The sequence below is a fragment of the Glycine soja genome, chromosome 1, assembly GCF_004193775.1.
Source record: "Glycine soja cultivar W05 chromosome 1, ASM419377v2, whole genome shotgun sequence".
In the NCBI taxonomy this organism is placed as follows: domain Eukaryota; kingdom Viridiplantae; phylum Streptophyta; class Magnoliopsida; order Fabales; family Fabaceae; genus Glycine; species Glycine soja.
In genome coordinates, this window is record NC_041002.1 from 34,156,350 (window position 1) to 34,181,597 (window position 25,248).

The window sequence follows — 25,248 nt, forward strand, 5'->3', positions numbered from 1 at the left end:
AAATTCTATTATTTTAATTGGAATCTATGATGTTTATTCAAAGATGGTGCAACACCGCTTCACTAGCAGAAGGAGAAGATATGTTGTTAAGCACAAAGAATATAATGAGAAGGGAAGACATATTTTATTGAATTGAATGGAAAGAGAAAATAGGAGAGAGATCTCTCCTCCATGGGTTTCGCCTTCACAAAGAGAAAAAGCTCAATCTACAAATAATACAAGGTTGAAATCCTCTTGCTTACATATAGCCTCCTCATATTTATATACCTCTCAAATCCCCTCTATTTGCCTAACCCTTCTACTAACCAACTAAAATAACTTTCCTAGCTAACTTCTTAATTCCTAACATAATTTGATTTGTAGAAATAAAAAAAAGTGATGCATTTTCTCTTTTTTTATTTTAATGCCTCTGGAATGGTATATTTAAGCCTTTGAATTTGAACATGATAACAATCTTATTTGTTTTCTCCCTGCTTTCATGTCATATACAGTTTCCCCCATTTTTATTAGAAAGAATTCAGCCAAAGCACATAATTCTTTTGTTTGATAATAGTGAATTTAACCATAGAATGAAAAAAAACGTCCCATTCAAGAAGGAATCCTACACTTTTTCCTTCCCCACTTTATCCTACAAGTTATAGCATTCCTTTGACAATTAAGAAATTAAAAAGATTGAATCAACATTAAATTAAATATTTTATAGCTTTATAATATGAAAGCACTATAATTGAAGAAGCAAAGGTATCAGTTATAAAAGAATGCAATCTAACCATGTAAATGATCCTCCAAAGATCCCAATGGCATAAATTCACAAACAAGCAGCCACTGATCACCATTAGCATAATAACTAATTAAGTTCACAAGATTTGGATGATGCAAGAGACTGAGCATTAGAACTTCCACCAAAAACTCTCAATTTCCTTGAAGACAATTTCGGTCAAGTTGTTTTACAACAACTACTTGCAAAGATAATGATTTCATCATTAAAAATTAACAATGAGGCAGAGTCATAGTAACAGAGCAATAATCAACAGGAAAATTGAGAGCAGATAGATAACTTTTCTAAGCTGAAATGCAAAGTGAAAGTTGATGAAGCCTATAATTATAAAAAATTAAACTCAGTACGCAGGATGGAATTCTACCTTAGTTTTTGAATTACAGTTCCAAGGCTTAGTAAACTGTGATTTATGTAGCTACCTTCTCTCAATCTTGTGCATGCTGTCATTGCTTGAGAAGCACGCTCACTTCTGGCTAGATCAACAAAATTCTGTACAAAGAAACCAACTATTCATTTCATCTACGAGTCAATTAACACACATAGAAACACTCTTGTATAGGATAAAAAGTGGAAAAGATCATACCACATAGGCAAATAGAGCTCTGGATCTTGCGGTGTCTGCATAATCACAAGGATTACTTTCAACTGTCTGCGAGAATCATCATTTTGTGAAAATTTAGAAATAAAAAATGAGAAGATTATCTTAATTACTTAGTAATTTAATGATAAAATAAATACCAATCTAAGAATTTGGTGAGATCTGGAGCTAGTTTCATTCATGGTTGTCTCTTCCGTTGTCCTTTCAGCTACAAGATACATGCATATATGGCTAGAAATCTTACAAAGCTTTAAAATAGTAAAATAGTATAATAGAGCACCCAATACCTACACATATTGAAAGGAGTTGCTGCAACTGTCTCCTTTATGTCAGTGTTTCTTCTATGAGTTTCTCAACAATAGTCCCTTTCTGTTTGAGGTGCACATATCACTACTAAAAAAATGACCTTCTATATCAGTTATTACTGATATTCTATGTTGGGTCATAGACCAACTTTGAATATGTTGTTGTTGAAAGTCCAGCCTTATACAACGGTTGTAAAAGACCCGTCTTTGTTTGTTGATGAAACTACGCCAGTGTTGTTGCAGTCACTGTTGTAATATACTTTCATTCAACGACGGTGTTTTCAATAACAACCGACGTTGATTGCCATAATTTCTACGTCAGTGTTAAGGTTAACACCGTCATTGTTTGTGGGTCATTTTAAGTCGGTGTAAAGGTAAACCTTGACTTAATAGAGTTCCATACAATGATGGTTTTTCGTTTATACTCGTCATTGAATATTAGGATTTCTACGATGGTCACCATAAAAAATGTCGTTGAATGAGACTATTCAAAGACGATTTTTTTTTCCAAACACCGTCATAGAAATCCTTACATTCAATGATGGTTATTCGTAATAACCGTCTTTGAATGCATTCCCTGTGACAATAAAATTATGTTAAACCATTGCATATATATATATATATATATATATATATATATATATATATATATATATATATATATATATATATATATATATATATATATGCCAAACAGTATATGAATTCAAATGAAGTAACAAACTCTTGACAGTCACACAAGCAAACTAAATCAGAAATCACAAATTACCAAATTTTGAGCACTCCTGTCTCATATCATCAAGTATCTCATCATATTCTTCATCATTTTTGAGCTCATCTGAAGAAACTGCACGAGTTTGAGAAATGAGGCTGGCTGCAACATAATTAAAGTTTCTATAGATCGAAATCAAAAGTATAAAGCAGTTAGAATTTAAAACACATGTACAAGTGATCTTGGTAAGAAACATATGTACAAGTAATGGAAAATCCCATGAAATCCGATCAGCACCATGAAGTCCAGCGGCCAACCCAGGTGTTAAGCCAACAACACCCCGATTCAGGTAATGGAAAATCCCATGAAATCCGATCAGGACCATGAAGTCCAGTGGCCAACCCAGGTGTTAAGCTAACAACACCCTGATTCAGGTTTGGGTTAGGTTGCCTTGGGCCTAGGGTAGCAGCTAAGGAAGGATTATAATCAATAGGTCGCCTGACCTTAACAGGTGCCCCCTGAATTAAAAAAGAAATTTGGATTACCACCAATGGATATACTTGCATTCTTGCATAAGAAAATGGAAAAAGCAACCCAAGATTTGGATTACAGTCCAAAAGATACCTAAAAAATAATCCCATCCAGAGCCATCGTATTGTTAGCTTCCTCAACAGATCTTATCTCCACAAAGGCAAACTTCTTGTAATGATTAATGTAAACATTGACCACAACATGACCTCCAAACAAATTAAATCAATTAGTCAAATTATAAAGACAACAAACTGGCACAGAATTCATTGTACACTATTATGTACCTGGGCCAGTAGTGTTACCACCAATCTTAGCCATAACTTCAATGAAGAAAGTTGCAATTGTTGACTATAGAATAATAAGATCAGAAAAAGATCATAAAATAAAGCCAAATTAGCTATGGTAGTGAATGAATCCTATCAGTCCAGCTTCCCATCAGTCCAAAAGGAATATGATCGTATAGAATTCATATCAACTTCGAGATTGTTCGCAATATTTTGTAGAATTCATCTACATGAAAATTACAAAAATCACTAGGGATTAGAAAGAGAAATGATCAATCATTTAGCATTGAGCTGCCAAACAATAAAAATACACCCAATTGATTTAGAGACTATAAATTGACCTCAACTATTATGTTCTTCAAGGCAAGAAACTGGTGCAGAACTTTATGCCCTTTTTCCATACGAGTTTTCTAGGACCCGCTGCTCTGGTCCATGTATCAAACGACAATGCTCAGTAAATGAACCAACCATCCTAGAGGCTACCTCTTTAAAGAACACCGATGCAATCTAATCACCATTAAAGAACTTTGCATTATTCATTACAAAAATAAATAAATAAATACAAAATGTAATTTATACAACTACAACCTGTGTAGCCTAAACAATATTTTTGTTATGAAATGAGTTGTGTAGGCAATTGTATGAATACAAATGCAGGTGCATAGGAGGGAAAGTAATGCAAAAGTACTGGTAATGCCTTAACATAGACACGTTTAAGTGAATGAATCGTGAGGACAATATAGAAAAGTGAAAAGTAAGGACGAAAAATGACATGCATGGTACAGTGCTAGAAAATGAGGACAACATAGGATTGTTTTTCCAGTCAAAGCATAAAGGCACCAAAAAGCAAGGAATATGATCTTTTTCTGATCATATTATTCTGCAACCTAAATAAAGGACATTGATAAGCTAAGCAGCCCAGCTTCCCATCAGTCCAGAAAAAAATTGAAATATGATCCCAGAAAACATCCCAAGTTGTAAAAAGGAATATGGTAGTGTCAGTAGCACTTGTGCAACCTATATGAAATGAAATCCAACAACAACCAAGGAAAATCATGAGACCCTTAATTGCCACACCAAAAGAAGTTTTAAATTGGTTCAATATGGGAAAAATACACATAATTATCAAAGCAGTGTGAGTAAGTGCCTCATTAGAAACACAGCTAAACCATGCATCATTAGAAGCACATAACTATGCATAGACAGAGCCAACATGCCTTCAACGAATTAGTATCCATGCACTTGGTAAAACTTGGTCACTTGTCAGAGTTATGCCTCGTTGCCTATATAGTTACTAACACCTCGTTGGTCACAACAAGTTTCGATGTGAAGTTTATTTGTCGGCATCACACAAAGCAACAAAATGTTAATTAATGACCTACTAAAAGTGCTAGGAAAATGGTGGCAAGTTATAAATGTTTTAGAGATCCACCTTCAAGCCAAAGTAGGTTGCTCATAACAAATATAAAATCGATTGCAAAAAAGTAAGTCATTGACACAAATTTCAGAGATGCACATCGCACTTTATTCAAATAGCTTACAAATAAAACAAGCCATGTAGCAACATGTCTAAGAAAGCTAAGTAATAAATCATAAAGACCAATATAAAGAAACACCTTTGATTAGAACCCTCCCCATATGACAAGATCGGCTTGCCTCTTAAGACTCTTTTATTGAAAATCCTACCAGACACGTTTGTCCAAAATGATAGTCACCAAGTAGGAGAATGTAATAAAGTGAATATGTAATAACATGTCATGAACGTACATATTTGAACAGATGCTTCAAGATAAATTTCTCAGTTTTTGAACTTGTGCATCTACTAAGGTTGTCAATCATTCCTGCAAGAAATCCATAGCCTGCTACGACAACAATAATAGTTACACCAACCTAAATCATAAAAAATATAATGATAAAAACCACTGCTAGTACACATAGGCCAATATGAAGGCACACAATAGGGTAAAATAACCATGTATCGGCCAGTTACGAAAATGACTGGATAGAATGTAAGAATAACTTCATAATAAGGGAATCGACTGTAAGCACAACTTTTAAACATCAACATGTCAACAAAAGCACCTCACAACAATGTAATATTATTATTGTCCCTTAATTGTCAACAATACTACAAGTGCTGATAAGAAAATTATACCAATTGTATCAAATACACCAAAATCTTTATTCCTAACTAATGATTAAGCCTTTTTACACCCTATGTCTCTATGCTTTAAAAAATAAGTTGCCCATTTCTTCCGAATTGTTGTCATGGTGTCCTTGTCCAATGGCATGTCATCACCAAACCGCTACAAGTTATAATATTTAAAAGTTACTGATGCAAATAACAAAGTTGAGTACAAGTCATAGTCAACAAATAAAGAAAGTGAACTTTATCTATACCAGGGACCAATCAGTCTTCACCTCCTCGCTTACGATGTTCCACATCCAATGCATCACGTAATATCCACATTCATAACATTCGGTTTGAATGTGACTCTACATATGAAAAATAATTCAATATGCTATACATTACAAAGTTACAAAACATCAGCAGACAACAATAAGGCATGCATGATATGACTAACCTTAACTTCAATCCACTTATGTCCAGCTTGCTTAGTATCACCATGCGAAGTCATCTTTAATTTGTTCATTGCACTGGTTACAAAAAACCACATCAACGCATATACAAGGACAACATATTCTATCATGAACATTTAAGAAGGCATGGAATAAGTTATATGTTATCACTTAACCTGTTAATTGCGGCTTTGATATGAATATCAGGTTTCCTACACAATGAATAGAATTAAACAACATGTTGCATAGGACACAAAACTACCAGCTGCCAATAGGCCCTGCATTTCATGCACATTACATATGTATGACACAAACATCGATTAAAGTATTATTCTTAAACATGATTTACTGATGGAAGTAAGCTCTAAGGCATACCTCTCGTTGGGATTCCTTAAGCCATGTTTCAACGTATTGTTGGCATTCACCATGTCTATCCTTTGCATTGTGCAAGGACTGTGGCTCAAGGAATGCATACACGGAACCATGACCCAAGCTTGAACTCCACTCATCCATATACCTATTGAAGACATTTCAATAAAAAACATAATCATGTATATCATAATGAATATTCATTCTATGAGGAACAAATAAAATAAGGATTTTACTTACATCATTCATAATTGTTGTACAGATATGTTCAAACTTTTGTCACCTACCATTATTTCACTAACATCAGAATATGTTAGGAAGATCGATGTAGCTCCATCTACAATTCCAAATTTACTCCCATCAAACACAAATTCTACAGGCTTGTTGTAAATATCAAAACTCAACTTTATCAGCCCACACATCAGATCATCTGCATCCACATCAGCCGGCATTGGCACATGTGCATCCACTTTGTTTGGAGTAATTTGTGCATCCTGCATGGTTAATGAATGTGGGTTAGTAGTTCATGTCTAATCTATGAATGTGTTAATTCATGTACGACAAAATAAACGTGTTACCTCATGTGATACAACTTTCACAAGTTATGTGGGCCATGTAATGAATGTGTCAAGGGCCTGCCTAACATACTGTATTTCTGACGTGGGGTACGGGACTTCAGCATCACCATGAATTACTTTTTCAACACTGACCCTTACCATATCATCTGCATAAGCCACACTGTGTATGGTGGAACCCTCCTGAAGTATTTTTCCTAATGCCACCAACTGTGTACCAACATGACATTGCACATACAATCCCATACTTGGTATGACATCAGCAACATCTTTCTCTGAAGGGTGCACACCAGTTTCAACTTTACTTCCCTTTATGCTGACACGAGCGCCTAATTCTAGTATGTCAGCCTCAATTGGGGTGAGCACGGGGATCCTTTTTGTGACAACTCTATTTTAATTGCCTCTTTCAACGCCATAGTCATTTTTTCCAAGCTCCCTTTGTTTTCTTCTTCTATCTGACTCTTCATTTCTTCCCTAAGTTGACTCCTCATTTCTTCCCTAAGCCTTGCATTAACTTCATCTAACTATTGTTGGCTGATGGATGTGGAGGAGTTACTAGATGAGTGTGATGCCCTTCCATAGTATTGACTAATCATCACACCTGACCCCGCTGCACGAACACGACCCCCATGGTCAAGTCGCCCAATGGTAGTGTTGAGTATGTCATCACGACCATGGGGTACAAAGCTGCCCTACATAGTCTGCTCTTCTAAGGAGTCCCACACAAAGCACATCACAGACAAACAACAATCACTATTAGAAAATACACTTTCAACATCAGTTATTTAGAACATTCTACATCGGTTTTAAAACCGATGTTGAATGTATGAATGTTAACAGTGGTTTTGGAGAACCGATGCTAACATACATATGACAACATCGGTTCTCTAAATAACCGATGTTAAACACAATGAACAACAGCAAAAAAAGTGTACGCATGATGAATGTTGACATCGGTTTTCCAGTAAAACCGATGTTAATATGTTAGTTTAACATCGGTTTTCGAGAAAAACCGATGTTAATATATACCCTTAACATCGGTTTTTCTAGAAAACCGATGTCAACGTTGATGATGCATACACTTATTTGGTGTAGTTCTTTGTGTATAACATCGGTTAATTATAAATAACCAATGTTAATATTCAAATATTCACATCGGTTAATTATAATTAACCGATGTTAATGTACACTAGTTGACATCGGTTATCTACAGATAACCGATGTTAAAATACAAACGCCGGCATCGGTTATTCCCCAAAAACTGATGTTAATATACAAACGTTAACATCGGTTTTGTATTATAACCGATATTGGTTATGATATTAACATCAGTTTTTGTTAATAACCGATGTTGTTTTCAAATATTTTTTTTTATATACACTTTCTGTTTTTACAGTAAACCCAAAATTGTACCTGTCAAATGCAATTTCAGGAGGCCCAATTCACAGCAAAGAAACATTTTATTCTGCTTTCAAGCAGTTTTAATGATAATAAATATCAAATAGCAGATTTATATATTATAAAGAACAATCAACAAATGAATTCAATGTTCATGTTACATAAAAAATGTCAAAAATGTTAAAAAATTTCCCTAAATCCTAGGCCTGATCTCTAACTCGGAGATAAAATTGTGCCCACTGGATCCGCAATGCTTTTAATCTCTCAGGCTCCAATGGTCTAGGGTCGTTAAAATACTGCATGATTAAATAAATCATATTAAGTTAATAATGTAATACAAATTATAAATAAATCGATTTTGTTGGAAATAAACTTACCGCTTCCCAATTATTTCTAAAACTTCCTAAAATGATGGTGGACATCTAGTGCATGACATAGTAGCCGCACTTAGTAGTTCCTTTTTGTCTATTACACTAAATACATAATGAAATTTGGATATTGATTAAACAACTAGTGTACAGACACATAAAGAAATATATATATAAGTGGAAGTTTTATGTAAATGACGTACCTTGACGACAATCCACCTAGCAGGAGCCTTTGATTTAGGCTGTGGAGCATCATCAAGACCCTTGATAGCACTGTTCCATATGAGTAACAATTAAAAACTGTTGTTGTACGTTGAGGTATTACAATGCAAATGTATTGAAAAGAACACTAACCTATTAATAATTCCCTTAAGGTAGTTGTCTGGCCTGTTATGCAATGAACAAAACCAGACAACTAAGTGTTCCTTGGGCAGGATGACCACCATCTGCCAATGTCCGCTGCAGTGGAACCTAAAATGGGTTAGTACATTAGTAAACATTAATTAAATTTTGTTATTTTGTGACTTACCCATTTAGGTAGGCTCCAAGATACACATCGCGTTGTGAACTCTGCATCCAACTCTTTATGTAACTTTCAGATTCAAACTGCGATTGCCCAGACCTCTGAATGGACTAAGGCTCGAGGAATCCATAGATATCAGAATTCCCCGCTCGCATACATGTTTCAGTGAGATGTTTGTTTATGTTAAGTCAAAGTTAAATATTTATGAATTGAAAGCCATAACTTAGGTAAATAAAAGCCTTTTATATAAAGACTTACAGAATCCACAACTGTAACACTGATATGCTGAGACATTGACCACTGTGTGCGATTTCGGAGAGGTCTTCGTGCTTTATGTACAGGGGGAAATCTGGATTAACGACCCTGAACATGGTGGCATCCCATCTAACCTGATAAGGCCTCAAGAAAAGCTCTGGGATGGTCAATGTCATCAGATAAAGTGGATCATCGACCTCCGGATCGGGCTTCGGAGGTGGTTTTGGCGAAGACACAGCTACCTGTTCATGAAACAAAGTTAAATAGCCAAATTTGAGGCACGCTTAATGAATTAATTTAAAAAGAAGAAACATATAGTAAGGACAATAAGTACCTGGTTTGATAAAGACTTGATCAGATGTGTCGGCCAAGCAAGGAAGGTGTGAAGTGCCTGCCCCACTAAGGAAACCTCAGTAGTGGGTACAGGAACTGCAGCATGTGCATCTTTAACCTCATCCACACTCACCTTTACTTGGCCAAGCAACAAAGGAGTGTTATGAATAAGAGTGGATCCCTCATAAACTCTCCCCACGGCAACCAGGCGGGCAGGATCTACTTCTATGTACAAGCCGCACCTGTCAGAGTCACTCGTCTCAGGATCGTTTCCTGAGGGATCAACACAACTCCCCTTTGTGCTCACCCGAGGACCGGAGGAACCAAGACCAACCAGAGGCTCAGGAGGTCCCTGAGATTGCATCTGTGACTGAAGCTGGCTGAAGGATGCCATGACCTGCCTCGTCACTTTCTCTGTGATGGACTCCTCTAGCTGGTCCCTGATCTGCTGAGTCAGCTGCTGTAATTCGTCAGGAGGCAAGGAGGAAGCGCTGCGGGACGTCCGTGGAGCCGATCCAAAGTATTGCTTGATGGTGACACCGGCTCCAGCAGCACGGACACGTCCAGGGTGCTCTGGACGTCCAATAGTAGCGGCCAGAACATCCTGACGTCCATGGGGGACGAATGATCCCTGTGTGGCCTGCTCCTCAAACGAATCCTGCACAAAAAACACACAGTGGTACATGGCATTCTCAAAATATTCAAACATAATTGTAATGGTTAGTTGAAAATGACTTACAATCTTCTCAGCGATTTCCTTTGCGGCCTCAGTCGTCATCTCCCCTGTCTTCTTTGTGCGGGCCATCTTCCACTTCACGTGGCGTCTGACCGGGGATGGAGGGTCGATGACGCCATCAACGCTTCCTGACTGTGCAGCTTCCTGCATCTTCTTCTTGGTCTTCTCAGCCAGGAGCTTCTGCTCCAAATAATCATAACCCCCACGAGACAAAACATGGGGGGCAGTATTCTGCTTCTAGATGGTCTGTGCCTTGATGCGCACATCCTGGAAAAATTAAACAATAATGTTTGAAATGGGTAGAATGAAGTATAACAACATCATGTTTAATATGAAAAACAACTTAAATGGCAAAGGAACATACCTCCCAAGAAGGGTCTCTGCGAGTCTGGCAAAACTGGGCCCACTTTTCCTTGCTGATGCCGTATTTGTCACAGACAGTGCCCTCGACACCGTCCTGATCGGCTGCAAGGGCCCATTTCCTCGTGAGGTCTGATTTAAACTGCCTCCATCTCTCCCCCACGGTTTGTAGTAACTTCCTTTTCGTCCTACTGTCAGAAGCCTCTAGGATATCAAATTCCGCCTGACAACATGAAACAAAGTTTATTTGTTACAATAATGAAATTTTTTGGCTATTAATTACACACAATCAAATAAGAAAAGAGAAATACCTGAATATCCTCCCAAATCAGGTCCTTCTGAGCAGTAGGGACCTCCTTCCAGTTCTCGTAGGTGATGTCCACCTTATCGCGTGCCACAATCCCCAAATATGTTCTTAATTTCTTCTTGTGGGGACTGTCGGCTTTCCCTGTAGCAGGATCAACATGCACCACTGGTCTCTCAACACCAGGTGGTCTAGTGGACAACGATCGTAGGCGTGAGGCTTTGCGTGTCCGCTTCACGGCAGACGTCGAAGCCGATGCGTCCGAAGTAGGAGGAGGACGAGGAGGAGAAGGAGGAGAAGGAGGAGGAGGAGGAGGAGGAGTAGTGGAGGCAGGTGGAGAACCCATGATCTTTTATACAATAACATACAAAATTGGATTAATGAAAAGAGGATTAGTCATAAGTTTTTTTTGGAAGGCAAAAGTATAACATTATTAAACAAAACCCCACCACATAAGGAGACAAGACAAATTAACCAAAGGACTCTGAAAGATAGGTAGTTGTGCTTTTTAATTGTGATTTCATCCATGTTTTCTTTGATATTGATTTTCTTAGGACTTCATCCATGTTTTCACAGCATTTGATTTTCTTTTTTGCAGAAAAGAAAGAGGGGAACGAGCAACAATTTGAAGGTTGTACATTCAAGAACTAAAGAATTCAAAATAGCTAGTAATAAGAGGGATTTGTTTTTGGGATTTTCTGAGCACCAAGAGCGGCTACGCAAGAAGCTTGCACTTGAGGAGGGAAGGATATTTGCAGCTAATGAACAACTTTCTTAATTATTTGTCCTTCAGATTTTACTGTTTTTTTTTCTTATATGTAAATATAAATAATATAAGGCTATGCCATAAGGACATGGTCATTTTTACCACTAACAATCTTAGAAGTAAATATAGACCATGTTTTTACAGAATACCCTTATACCATTTATATTTACATATTAGCAAAAAGAAACAATAAAATCTTAAGGACAAATAGTCAAGAAACTTGTTCATTAGCTGCAAATATCCTTCCCTCCTCAAGTGCAAGGTTCTTGCATAGCCGCTCTTGGTGCTCAGAAAATCCCGAAAACAAATCCCTCTTATTACTAGCTATTTTGAATTCTTTAGTTGCTGAATGTACAACCTTCAAATTGTTGCTCGTTCCCCTCTTTGAGAATGAGGAGGATCTTCATAGGACTTCATCCAGCTGATGTTTGTCGGCAGTTTCATCATCCACCACCCTTTTCTTCTGTGCCTTCTCACGTTCATTGTTGTTAAACCCATATTTATGCCTTCTTCCCTTCATGTCTTGTTGTATCACAACTTTAGCTGAATTTCCCATCTTCAGCATAAATCAATCTCCTGTCTTATTGTCCAATGATACACTTTGATGGCCTGTATCTCTTTTATTCGTATGGTCTACTGCTTCAGCTTCACAATGCATAGAGCAATCAGAATTTTCCAGTCATCACCAAAGGCTTCTGCATCAGCGTTGACACTCTCCACCCTCTTTGGTTTATGCTTCTGTGTTTTCTTCCGTGCTTCCTCCTTATAATTCTCAGATTTATTGGAGGTCCCACTAGAAGGATCAGCACCAATCCGTGCCTGTTCCTCCTCTACCAGCTCAATATCTTTCGTTTCACCTTTGCTTTTGTAAACTACACTGTAATTTACAAAACAAAAGTTGAAAGGAAACATATTGACCTGATAGACGAGGAAGAAGCACAGATTGGTGGTGATCGTTCTAGTGCAACCTCGAATAAAGCTAAGATTTATAACGAGGAGGCACGGAAGAAAACACAGAAGCATAAACTAAAGAGGGTGGAGAGTGTCAATGATGATGCAGAAGCCTTTGGTGATCACTGGAAAAATCTAATTGCTTTATGCATTCTGAAGCTGAAGCACTAGACCATACGAAGAAAAGAGATACATGCCATCAAAGTGTGTCATTGGAGAATGAGATAGGAGATTCAACTATGCTGAAGATGGGAGATTCAGCTAAAGTTGTGATAAAACAAGACATGAAGGGAAGAGAGCATAAATATGGGTTTAACAACAATGAACGTGAGAAGCCAAAGAAGAAAAGGGTGGTGGATGATGAAACTGGCGACAAACATGAGCTGGATGAAGTCCTAAGGAGGCAAATTGAAACAAAAAACCGATGCCTCAATCAGAGAAAAATGTAGCTGTCACTTACTAGGTTTGGTGACCTCTGTCTCTGCAAAAAATTACATTAGAGGATGTTAATCAATTCTCCTTCATCATGATCATTTCGATTAGTATGAACGTCGCCAGCTTCTTCTTCTCCCACAACGTTACCAGTGATTTGAGCGGTCAAAGGACTAACATAGGTGTCCATGTATGAATCATCATCTTCTACATTAACACCAACTGTTTTGCCCTACAAAACCACACACCACCTTTCATCACAAGGGTCTTGCACGTAAAATACTTGTCTAGCTTGTTCTGCCATGATGAAAGGGTCATTGTGGTAACCAAGTTTCTTTAGATCTACTAGGGTAAATCCTATATCATCGGTGCACACACCGGTATTGCTGTCAACCCATTTACATTTGAAAACACACTGTAAATTTCACATAATTAAGCTCCCAAATTTCATCAATGAACCCAAAGTAAGGGATGGAAGCTACACAGGGATTGGCGTCATTGACACTTGCAAAGTGTTGAGATTCAGCCCTTAGGGTGACCCCACTGTTCTGCATTGTACTTTTGTCATCTTGTGCTTTTGTGTAAAATGAATACCTGTTTATGTCGTATCCTTGCCAGGTTATAACATTTCTTTTAGGCTCATCTGCTAGCTTTCTTAATGTTTCTGAAGCATTCTCATCTGCAAAGATTGTATCTTTAAACCAATCACATAAAGTCTTGTTATGCTTTTTCAACACCCAATTCTTTGACATTTTCGGATTATTCTGTTTGACTAAAGCTTCATGCTTAACTATGTATGGCAAAACTCCATTACTGTTGTTCAAGACATACAAGTGAGCTTGTAACAAATCTTCTACACTTGGAGTGATCACCTGCAGTCCTCTTGAACCCTTACCACCCACTCTGTCATCATGCCAAGACTCAGGAAGCCCAACAGCTTTAGCCTTCTCTAAGTATTCTGAACAAAATTCAATGGCTTCTTCTGCAATGTACCTCTCAACAATAGATGCTTCTGGACGATATAGATTCTTTGTATACCCTTTTAAGATCTTCATGTATCGCTCAACCGGGTACATCCACCGTAGATAAACAGGACCACAACATTTGATTTCTCTGACCAGATGCACAACCAAGTGAATCATGATGTCAAAGAAAGCAGGGGGAAAATACATCTCCAACTAGCACAGTATAATTGCGGCCTCATTTCCCAACTCATCAAACATGACTGGATTAATGACTTTGCTACATATAGAATGGAAGAAAAAGCACAGGCGAGTTATCGTTAACCTGACTTTGTTTGGCAAGATGTCTCGTATAGCCACGGCTAACAATTATTGCATGAGCACGTGACAATCGTGAGACTTTAACCCTACAAGCTTAAGGTCCTTCAACTGCACAAGGCTCTTAATATTTGAAGAGTATCCTTGTGGAACCTTCACCCGACGAAGACACTGACAAAAACATATCTTCTCCTTCTTGGACAAAGTATGGCAGGCTGGGGGCAAGTAAATTTTCTTCCCATCAGACCTTGGATGCAACTGTGATCGTATACCCATATCAGCTAGATCTTAACGGGTATTCAAGCCATCCTTCGTCTTGCCTTGAATGTTAAGGAGCATCCCAATCACACTATCACAAACATTTTTCTCCACATGCATAACATCAATACAATGTCTAACGTCAAGATCACACCAGTACGAAAGATCAAAGAAAATGAACCTCTTCTTCCATGTGCAACTCTGACTTTTATCCTTCTTTTGGGTCTTCCCAAATACAGTATTCAGGTGTTCAACCCGCTGATATACCTGCTCACCAGTCAACGGTATCGGCGCAATATCATGCTCTTGACTTCCATTAAAAGCTTTTCTCAGTCGTCTGTAAGGATGATTGGGTGTTAGAAAGCGGCGATGCCTACTGTACACTGTTTTTCTCCCATGTTTAAGTTGTATGTAGCTTGTATTTTCTTCACAGATGGGGCATGCATGATGACCTTTAACACTGTAACCGCTGAGATTCCCATATGCTGGAAAGTCATTAATGGTACAAAAAAGCATTGCACGCATTTCAAAGGTCTCCTTGCGAAACGCATCAAACACTACAACCCCCTCGTCCCACAACTTTCTCAGATCTTCAACCAACGGACTTAGATAAACATCAATGTCATTTTCTGGCTGTCTTGGGCCCGATATCATCATAGACAACATCATGTATTTTCGCTTCATGCATAACCAAGGAGGCAAATTGTAAATTACTAGCAGAACTGGCCATGAACTGTGTTGAGTGCTTAAGGTGCCATATGGATTCATTCCATCACTGGCTAGTCCAAGTCTAAGATTTCTTGGCTCATTCCCAAAATCCGGATAAAAACCATCAATCTTCTTCCACTGGGAGCAATCAGCCGGATGACGGACCATTCCATTAGAAATCCTTCCATTTGCATGCCATGTTAGGTCTTTTGCGTCGTCTTCGTTAGCAAAAAGACGCTTAAACCTTGGAATGATTGGAAGATACCACAAAACCTTTGCTGGCGGGCCCCTCTGTGACTTTTCATCATAATTGTTTTCCTCGTCATCCTTCACTTTGTACCGCGAAGTCCCACACACAGGGCATTTGGACATTTGTTGGAATTCATGCCTGTAGAGTATGCAATCATTGGGGCAAGCATGAATCTTCTGACACTCCATACCCATGGGACACAGTATCTTCTTCGCCTTATAGTAACTTTTAGGCAGCGTGTTGTCCTCTGCAAGCAAATTGTGCACTACCTCAAGCAGTGAGGTGAAACTTTTGTCACTCCACCCATACCTGGCCTTCACATTAACCAGACTTAACACCGCATACAACAGGGTTAAGGAATTCTTGCACCCCGTATACAAAGGCTTCTTTGAATCATTCTGCAATCCTTCATAAACAGGGGCGTGTGCTTCTTGAAAACACTCTTGTCCAAGGTCACGAATCATGTCCTCCAAGCGATCTCCCATTTCTACATCAAACGGTTCAGATTGGGACCCACTTTGCATGTCAGTCACTTCACCATGCCATATCCACGTCGTGTAATTCTTCTTCATCCCATCACACAATAGATGGTCTCGTATGTCGTCAAGTAGTTGTCGTCTTCCATTCAAACAGTTGATGCAAGGACAATAATATTTTCCTTCTTCATTCGGTCAACCTCTTTCTAAAGCAAATTGCAAAAACTGCTCGACGCCATCCTCATATTCTGGGCTCATGCGACTTTGATTGATCCAACTTCGATCCATCTAAGCAAATCCATGCATGCAAATCTCACTTTTTTATTTATAGGTGTGGCCCTATCCCATTTAGGAAGACTGTCTTTTATGTTAGCCTCAAACGTCAGGGTTACCATTATTTACAAAAATTTGACTAAATTTCTGCAGCATTTCGCATTGGTCTCCAAGTACACGACATGACATCGGTCAAATGAATTTCTCGATAATCAAGTATGCACTCAGAGAACAAGTTGAAATGCATTGAACAGAAATTTAATCAAATTAATGAGAATAACAATAACCTTCACGAATGAATCTAACATAAAAATACCAGTCTCCCCAAACTGTCCAAACGGACAATTCAAGACTAAATACAATGACTAATGCAAACTGTCCGCAAGAGTCATTGCATTCAGTCTCAAACGGGAATCTAAGGTTCACTCACCATGAACAACAGTTGTTTATATAGAAAATTACACTGATCACATACAAGAACATACAAAAGGTAAAATTCAATCACAAACAAATATAGACATCAGTAGTTGTTTATGTAAGTAATTTCAAATGTTGGGTTTCAAGGGTGCTTATGCTTTATTATTGTAGTTGGGCATACGTGTGTGTGTGTGTATCATGAGGGTCTGTGCCATCCAAAGGCAATTCCTTTGTCAGCTCTAATATTAAGGCAAGTGTGGAGAGTAGGCAGAAAATTGTTGAGTGCGGAGACTAGTGGGTGTGTGTGTGTTTGTGTTTCTGTGTGTGTGTGTGTGGCTGTGTATGTGTGTGTGTGTGTTTCTGTGTGTGTGTGGGGGGGGTGTGTGGCTGTGTATGTGTGTGTGTGTGTGTGTGTGTGTGTGTGTGTGTGTGTTTCTGTGTGTGTGTGTGTGTGAGTGTGTCTGTGTGTGTGTGTGTTTCTGTGTGTGTGTGAGTGTGTGTGTTTCAGTCAGTGTGTGTGTGTGTGTGTTTTTGTCAGTGTGTTTCTATGTGTGTGTTTTAGTCAGTTTGTGTGTGTGTGTGTGTGTGAACTACAGCTGCTTAACTCTTCTTTTTGTGTATCTTGGCATACCTATAGGGGCTATTAATGCAACAAAATGGTGAGCTGTGGACCAGAGTTTTGAATTCCAAATATGGTGGATGGAGGAACCTTGAAGAAACAGGAAATTCAGCAAAACAATGTGTTTGGTGGAGGGATGTAAAACAAGCTTTCAATCAATCTCAACAGGAACTGGTTATTCAAAATAACATGAGGTGGAAGGTGGGGGATGGAGAGAAAGTTAGATTCTGGACAGATAAGTGGATTAATCAAGAGGAGTCGCTAGCAGAAAGGTACCCCAGGTTGTTTATTATATCCTTGTTAGACAAGTGGCCTCAGATATCTTAAGAAGGGGGGGGTTGAATTAAGATATTCCAAACTGTTTCCCCTAATTAAAAATCTATTTCACTTTTTACTCAAGTTATGAATTCCCTTAATGACAATCTTCTTAAATATTAATTCAAACGAAGCAACTTGAATATGAATATAAAGCAATAATAAATAAAGGAGATTAAGGGAAGAGAAAATGCAAACTCAGTTTTATACTGGTTCGGCCACACCCTTGTGCCTACGTCCAGTCCCCAAGCAACCCGCTTGAGAGTTCCACTATCTTGTAAATTCCTTTTACAAGTTCTAAACACACAAGGACAATCCTTCCTTTGTGTTTAGAGATCCTTTACAACAAGAGACTCACAGTCTCTTAATCCCTTAGAGAATGAGAAGAAGAAGAGGAACAAATCTCTCTAGAAAGAGATGGATTTTACAGATTGAGCACTCAATTAATTCCTTAATGAATTGCAATTGAATTGGCCAAGGAATTCTTAAAGAGGATAAAATGAAATTGCTTTTTGAGAGGATAAACACTTTGTTGTACTGAAAATCTCTGAGCAATTTCGTGTTTAAGTCACATATATATAGACCATTGGTGATCATGAGTAAAGCCTTTGAAAAGTTGTGACTCTTGATATTATTTTTCTGAAATTCCTGTCTGGTAATCGATTACAGTAATTGTGTAATCGATTACAGCTTTTAAAATTTGAATTAAAACGTTTACTAACTGCTGGTAATCGATTACCAAAATTGTGTAATCGATTACACAGTCTAAAATTTCGAATTCAAATTTTTATAGTTGTTATAAAACGTATTTGGCCACTGGTAATCGATTACATCCTCTGGTAATCGATTACCAGAGAGTAAAACCTTTGAAAAACACTTTTTATTTTAAATCACTTGGCCAAACCTTTGCTAATTCAATTAGGAATTCCCTTCCTAATATTCTAGTGATCATCTTGATGTTGTGCCTTGTAATCTTGAAGTTTTGTCTTGAATTTTAATCTTGAAAAGCCCATTTGCATCAATTGCAACACATCATCATGATCATCATCAAAACATCAAAGCCAATTGCATCTACAATCTCCCCCTTTTTGATGATGACAATACAATACCTGAAATCAAGATTCAAGCAAGCAACAAACAATTGTATATAGATAAAATGTGCATCCGTTTTCTCCCCCTATATTTCGGAATACATGATCACTTGATTTCTAAGTTTGTTAAGCTTTTTCTTAAGCTTTTGCTACAACCTTTTTCTCCCCCTTTGGCAACATCAAAAAGCCAAAGAACTCGGAAATCAACATAGATATAACAATGGAGTAGCAAGATATAAGTATCAGAGTATTAAATACAATAAGTCAAACTCATAATCAAGAAATAATCAAACCAGAATTCAAATAACATAAAATGTCAACAACCACAAGATATCCAAGACTGAAAATTTTTTTAAAAAACACAAGATAAATAAGCAAAGTACTTAGCATAATAATGTAAATTCTAAGAAACTAAAAGCCAAAATACACGGCTTATAAAAGATAAATAATCAGAATCTTAAAAGCTAAGAAGACGGAGGAGGTGGTGGAAGATCGAAACTCTGACGAATGTATCCGACATCCTCTTCAAGCTGTGTAAGACGAATGTCCATACCGGCAAAGCGTGAATCTAACGAGTCAAAGCGGTCACCAACATACGAACGAAGACCCCGTAATTCGGAGAGGACTTCATTCATGAGTGCGGAATCTTCACGTTGAGGAGGCGGTGAAGGAGTACGTTCATCTTGAGGAGGGAGTGCATCCTTCTTCAGCCATTGTCCATTCCGATCTTTACGATACCCAAAGGAGGTCACTGCTCCAGCACCAATTGCAAAGGAACGCTTGACTTGAACAAAGGTTTCATCATCAAGCGGAATTTGAAAATGACGCAAAAACAGAGTAATCAAATGTGGATAAGGAAGAGGTGCATTGGCCCGTAATGCCTTATGCATTCGGTACCGAACCAAATGGGCCCAGTCGATCTGACGACCGGTTAGAAAAGCCCACATAAGAATCAAATCCTCCTCAGAGGCTTGTGCTAAATTTGAAGACCGAGGAAGCAAAATTCTAACAATGATATAATGCATGATGCGATTATCAAAAGTTAATGACCCGGCCAACAATCTACCGGTCATGTCAGCTTGATCATTGCAGACCATGCGACGAGCATCATGACTCGAATAATCGAATTTCCAGTCATCAACAATGGTGCCCTCAAAAGGTGCACCTTGACTGGGTAAATGAGTCAAAGAAAAGAAAAGTGACTGATCAATGACCATAGAAGTACCATGCACCTCAGACATAATAATACCATCCTGAATTTTTAAATTGCAGTAGAAGACTTTTACAAGTTCAGGATAATATGGCAATTTAAATGACATGAAATCAACAAGACCAGAATTTTGAAACACTTGATAGCAATCAAACGTTTCATCATTAAAGAACTCTACGTCTAGGTACTTAGGGTCTAAGATTATTCTAGAAGAAAACTGAGAAAGGTACCGTAGACGTTGATCATCGGATGAAAACAATGTTGATGATCTTGGAGATGACAAAGAAGGAGGAATAGGTGCTGTGGGTGCTCCGGATGGGCCGTGACGGCGATGGGCAGCAGCGGTAGCGGTGGAGGATGATCCCTTTCTCTTCTTTGATGGCTCTGCCATTTGATGAAGTTTTTCTGGATTTTGATCGGTGGAAGTGAAAAAGGAGTGAAAAAGAGGAAGATTGGGCTTTACGGGACGTGATTTGGTGAAGAATCGAGTGAGAATCGAAGGTTTGAAGTTCTAGGTATGGAGGAAAGCGTGGAGGAAGCTTTGGCTGCGCAGCAGCTCTGATTTCGTGAGTATTTATAGAAGATGACGCATTGTAATCGATTACAGGTATTGGTAATCGATTACAGGCCCAATAAGCCTTCTGGTAATCGATTACAGGATGTTGTAATCGATTACAGGCTGCCTGTTCATGTGTAATCGATTACACTGGATGGTAATCGATTACCAGAGCCTATCCTAGGCTAGTTTCTAAGAGAATATCTATATTTATGCTCAAATACATCCTATATGACTAATTTTCACTACTAATACACTAAATTCAATCATTCAATTACTATATACACAAGAAATCATAAATTCTATCATAAAAACAAGAATTCAAAACAAGATCAAACAAAATAATCTACAATCAAAAGGTAAAAAGTAAATCAACCAATCAATCAATCAATCAATCAACCAATCAATTCCTATTTTTCTAAATCTCTTACATCTAAGAGACCTAATTCTCTTCTAATAGAGAAAAACACTTCCTTGGGGAGAGGTTTAGTGAAAATATCAGCAAGTTGATTCTTAGTATCAACAAATTCTAAAACACAATCTCCCTTTAAGACATGATCTCTAAGAAAGTGGTGTCTAATCTCTATATGTTTAGTTCTTGAATGTTGAACTGGGTTTTTGGATAGATTTATGGCACTAGTATTATCATACTTAATAGGTATGCGATCAAGAATGATGCCATAGTCAGATAATTGTTGCTTCATCCATAAAATTTGTGCACAACAACTACCGGCAGAGATATACTCCGCTTCAGCAGTAGATAAAGCAACACTGTTTTGTTTCTTACTATGCCATGAGACAAGAGCCGATCCAATAAATTGACAAGTTCCACTTGTACTTTTTCTATCAGTTTTAGATCCGGCAAAATCAGAATCAGAATATCCTATTAAGTTACATGTTGAATTCTTAGGATACCATAATCCTAAATTGATTGTTCCTAATAGATATCTCATGATTCTCTTTACTGCACTTAGATGTGATTGTTTGGGGTTGGATTGAAACCTAGCACACATGCATACACTAAACATAATATCAGGTCTACTAGCAGATAAATAAAGAAGAGATCCGATCATACCTCGATATTGTTTTATGTCTATAGACTGACCAGATTCATCTTTATCTAAGTAACAATTAGTGCTCATCGGTGTAGACATGTGTTTTGCACTATCCATCCCAAATCTTTTGATCAATTCCTTGCAGTATTTGGATTGATTGATGAATATACCTTCTTGAGTTTGCTTGATTTGTAATCCCAGAAAGTACTTTAGTTCTCCCATCATTGACATTTCAAATTCACTTTGCATATCAAGGGAAAACTCCTTGCACAATGAATCATTAGTGGATCCAAAAATTATATCATCAACATATATTTGAACCAACAAAATATCATTATGCCTTCTCTTTATGAATAATGTGGTATCCACTTTACCTCTGGAGAATTCTTTTTCAAGAAGAAAATTACTTAATCGTTCATACCATGCCCTAGGGGCTTGTTTCAAACCATAAAGAGCCTTTTGTAATTTATAAACATGGTTTGGTTTATCAGAAATTTCAAAACCAGGGGGTTGTTCAACATATACCTCTTCTTGAATTAAGCCATTTAGAAAGGCACTCTTAACATCCATTTGATAAAGTTTAAAGTTCATTATGGATGCATATGCCAAAAGCATTCTAATGGCTTCTAATCTTGCAATAGGAGCATATGTTTCTTCATAGTCTATCCCCTCTTCTTGATTATACCCTTTTGCTACTAACCTGGCTTTATTTCTAATAATTATACCATGTTCATCTAATTTATTTCTAAAAACCCATTTTGTTCCAATAACAGGATAATTTTCAGGTTTTTCTACTAATTTCCATACATTGTTTCTTTCAAATTGGTTTAGTTCTTCTTGCATGGCAATGATCCAATTATCATCTACTATGGCTTCTTTTATATTTTTAGGTTCAATCATAGATACAAAAGCCATATTATTGCATAAATCTTTAAGAGAATGTCTAGTTGTTACCCCTTTTGAGATATCACCAATAATGTTATCGAGGGGATGATCTCTTGAAGTTTTCCATTCTCTTGGGAGTACATCATTGGATTTGCCTTCTTCTGGAGGATCTTCATTGTTTCCTTTGTCATTTCCTTTGGAATCTTGTTCATGAATGTTCATATGTTCTAAAGAATCTGCAATGTCATCTAGCATATTCTTTGTTGACAATATAGCATTAGATTCATCAAAGGTAACATGAATGGATTCCTCTATATTCATAGTTCTCTTATTATATATTCTATATGCTTTGCTTTGTAAGGAATATCCAAGAAAAATGCCTTCATCAGATTTTGCATCGAATTTTCCTAGATTATCTTTACCATTATTAAGTACAAAGCACTTGCACCCAAAAACATGTAGATGAGAAATATTAGGTTTTCTACCGTTAAATAACTCATATGGGGTTTTCTTTAAAATAGGTCTTATCAAGGCTCTATTCATGATGTAACATGCAGTATTGACAGCTTCAGCCCAAAAATACTTTGGAAGATAAGTATCATTTAATAAAGTTCTTGCAATTTCTTCCAATGACCTATTTTTCCTCTCAACAACTCCATTTTGTTGAGGAGTTCTTGGTGCAGAAAAATTATGTTCAATACCATGTTCATCACAAAATAATTCAAAATCTTTATTTTCAAATTCACCCCCATGATCACTTCTAATGGATGCAATCTTGAGATTTTTCTTGTTTTGTATGACTTTAGCAAGTTTCCTAAATGCATGGAATGAATCACTTTTATGTGTAATAAATAATGTCCAAGTATATCTAGAGAAATCATCAACTATAACTAAAGCATAGTAATTTCCTCCAAAACTCATGGTTCTAGATGGACCAAATAGATCCATATGCAATAACTGTAATGGTCGAGTGGTTGAAACAACATTTTTAGATTTGAATGAGACTCTTGTTTGTTTGCCCTTTTGACATGCATCGCATAATTTATCTTTTTCAAATTTCAATTTAGGCAAACCAACTACTAAATCTTTTGAAATTAATTTATTTAAGTGATCCATGTTTATGTGAGCAATTCTTTTATGCCATAACCATGGATCATCATCTTTACTAAGAAAGCAATGATTGTTTTCTTGTTTTATGCTTAAGTCTATCATGTAAACATTATTGACTCTATGTCCTACATGCTTTATATTAATGTCATGCTTATGTTCTATAAGACATTTCTGAGAATCAAATGATACTAGATAGCCTTTGTCACATAGTTGACTAACGCTAAGCAGGCTATGCTTAAGGCCTTCAACAAGTAGAACATTTTCAATGGAGTTTGAAGAATTTGTACCTATTTTACCCACTCCAAGAATTCTACCTTTGTTGTTGTCACCATATGTTACATGTCCGCTTTTCTTTGGAGATATGTGTGTAAAATTTGATGCATCTCCAGTCATATGTTTTGAGCATCCGCTATCTATGTACCACTTCTTTCTCAAAGATACCTGCATAATCAAGTTTTTGACTTAGGTACCCAAATTTTATTGGGTCCTTGCATGTTAGTATAAACTGAGGATCCTTTTGGGACCCATATCATTTTAATATTACTGTAATTTTTCTTGAAGTAGCAAGTTGATATGCCATGTCCTCTTCTTCCACAGTAAAAACAAGTGATAGAATTAGAATTGCATTTTTGTGTGGAAGTGGAAAAGTTTTTATGAACCTTTTGTAGTTTTTCAGATTTATACCCTAGTCCATTTTTATTTGACACATATCTTTGTTTACTTAATATAACATCTAAATTATTTCTACTATATGAAAATTTTGCAAGTGAATTTTTTAACTCTTTAATTTCTTTTACATATTTATCACAACAACTACAAGAATCTGTTATTTTCTTGTCATTAATAGTGGAGATATTAACTTTTTCATTTGTTTTAGAGATTGAAACTTCATTTCTAAGAAGATCTAATTCTTTGTTTAATTTTGAAATTTCATTTTCTAAATTTGAAATTGTTTTCTTTGATGATGAAACTAATTTTGCAAGTTTAATTGATTCTTTATGCAAATCAGCAAATGCATCTTGCAATTCATCAAAAGAAATAGATAAGTTGTTTGAAGATGTTACCTCTTCATCACTTTCATAACTTTTTGCCATAAGGCAAAGATTTATCTCTTCATTTTCAGAATCATCAGAGGATTCCAAATCATTTTCATCCCATGTGATGTATGCTTTCTTTAGTTTCTTCTCACTATGATTTTTCTTTTCAGATTTTTCCATCTTTTTCTTGAAGATGGGACAATCAACCCTCAGATGTCCAGGTTGATTGCATTCAAAGCATTTTAGAGTAGAGGATGAATTTTCTGTCCTTCTTTTTGATTTAAAATTTGGTCGCCTCTGATTTCCTCTTACTTTAAGAAATTTGTTGAACCTTTTTACAAAGAAACTTAGATCATCATCATCATCTGCATCATTATCCTGATCACTTTCTTCTTGAATTGAGGATGATGCTTTAAGAGCAATTCCTTTCTTTTTCTTGTCATTTTCTTCATTTTGGTGCAATCTCAATAGTTCCATCTCGTGTTCCTGCAACTTACCAAATAAAGTGGCAAGAGACATGTTAGACAAATCTCTTGATTCAGAAATAGCC

General features: G+C 37.0%; 1 protein-coding gene across 1 annotated transcript; it reads right to left on the reverse strand.

Annotated features, from left to right (window-relative positions):
- Positions 1 to 1,007: 1,007 nt before the first annotated feature.
- LOC114425753 lies at positions 1,008 to 24,078 on the reverse strand (the record flags this gene model as incomplete). Its single annotated transcript, XM_028392740.1, has 16 exons — positions 1,008 to 1,096; positions 1,198 to 1,267; positions 1,362 to 1,427; positions 1,517 to 1,584; positions 2,451 to 2,555; positions 3,209 to 3,272; positions 4,976 to 5,098; positions 5,455 to 5,514; positions 5,609 to 5,704; positions 5,794 to 5,866; positions 5,965 to 6,000; positions 6,164 to 6,305; positions 6,432 to 6,651; positions 6,874 to 6,942; positions 21,097 to 22,566; positions 22,840 to 24,078. Coding segments are annotated over 16 exons (3,990 nt in total), but the record flags the coding sequence as incomplete, so codon positions are not given.
- Between the last annotated feature and the right edge of the window lie 1,170 nt (positions 24,079 to 25,248).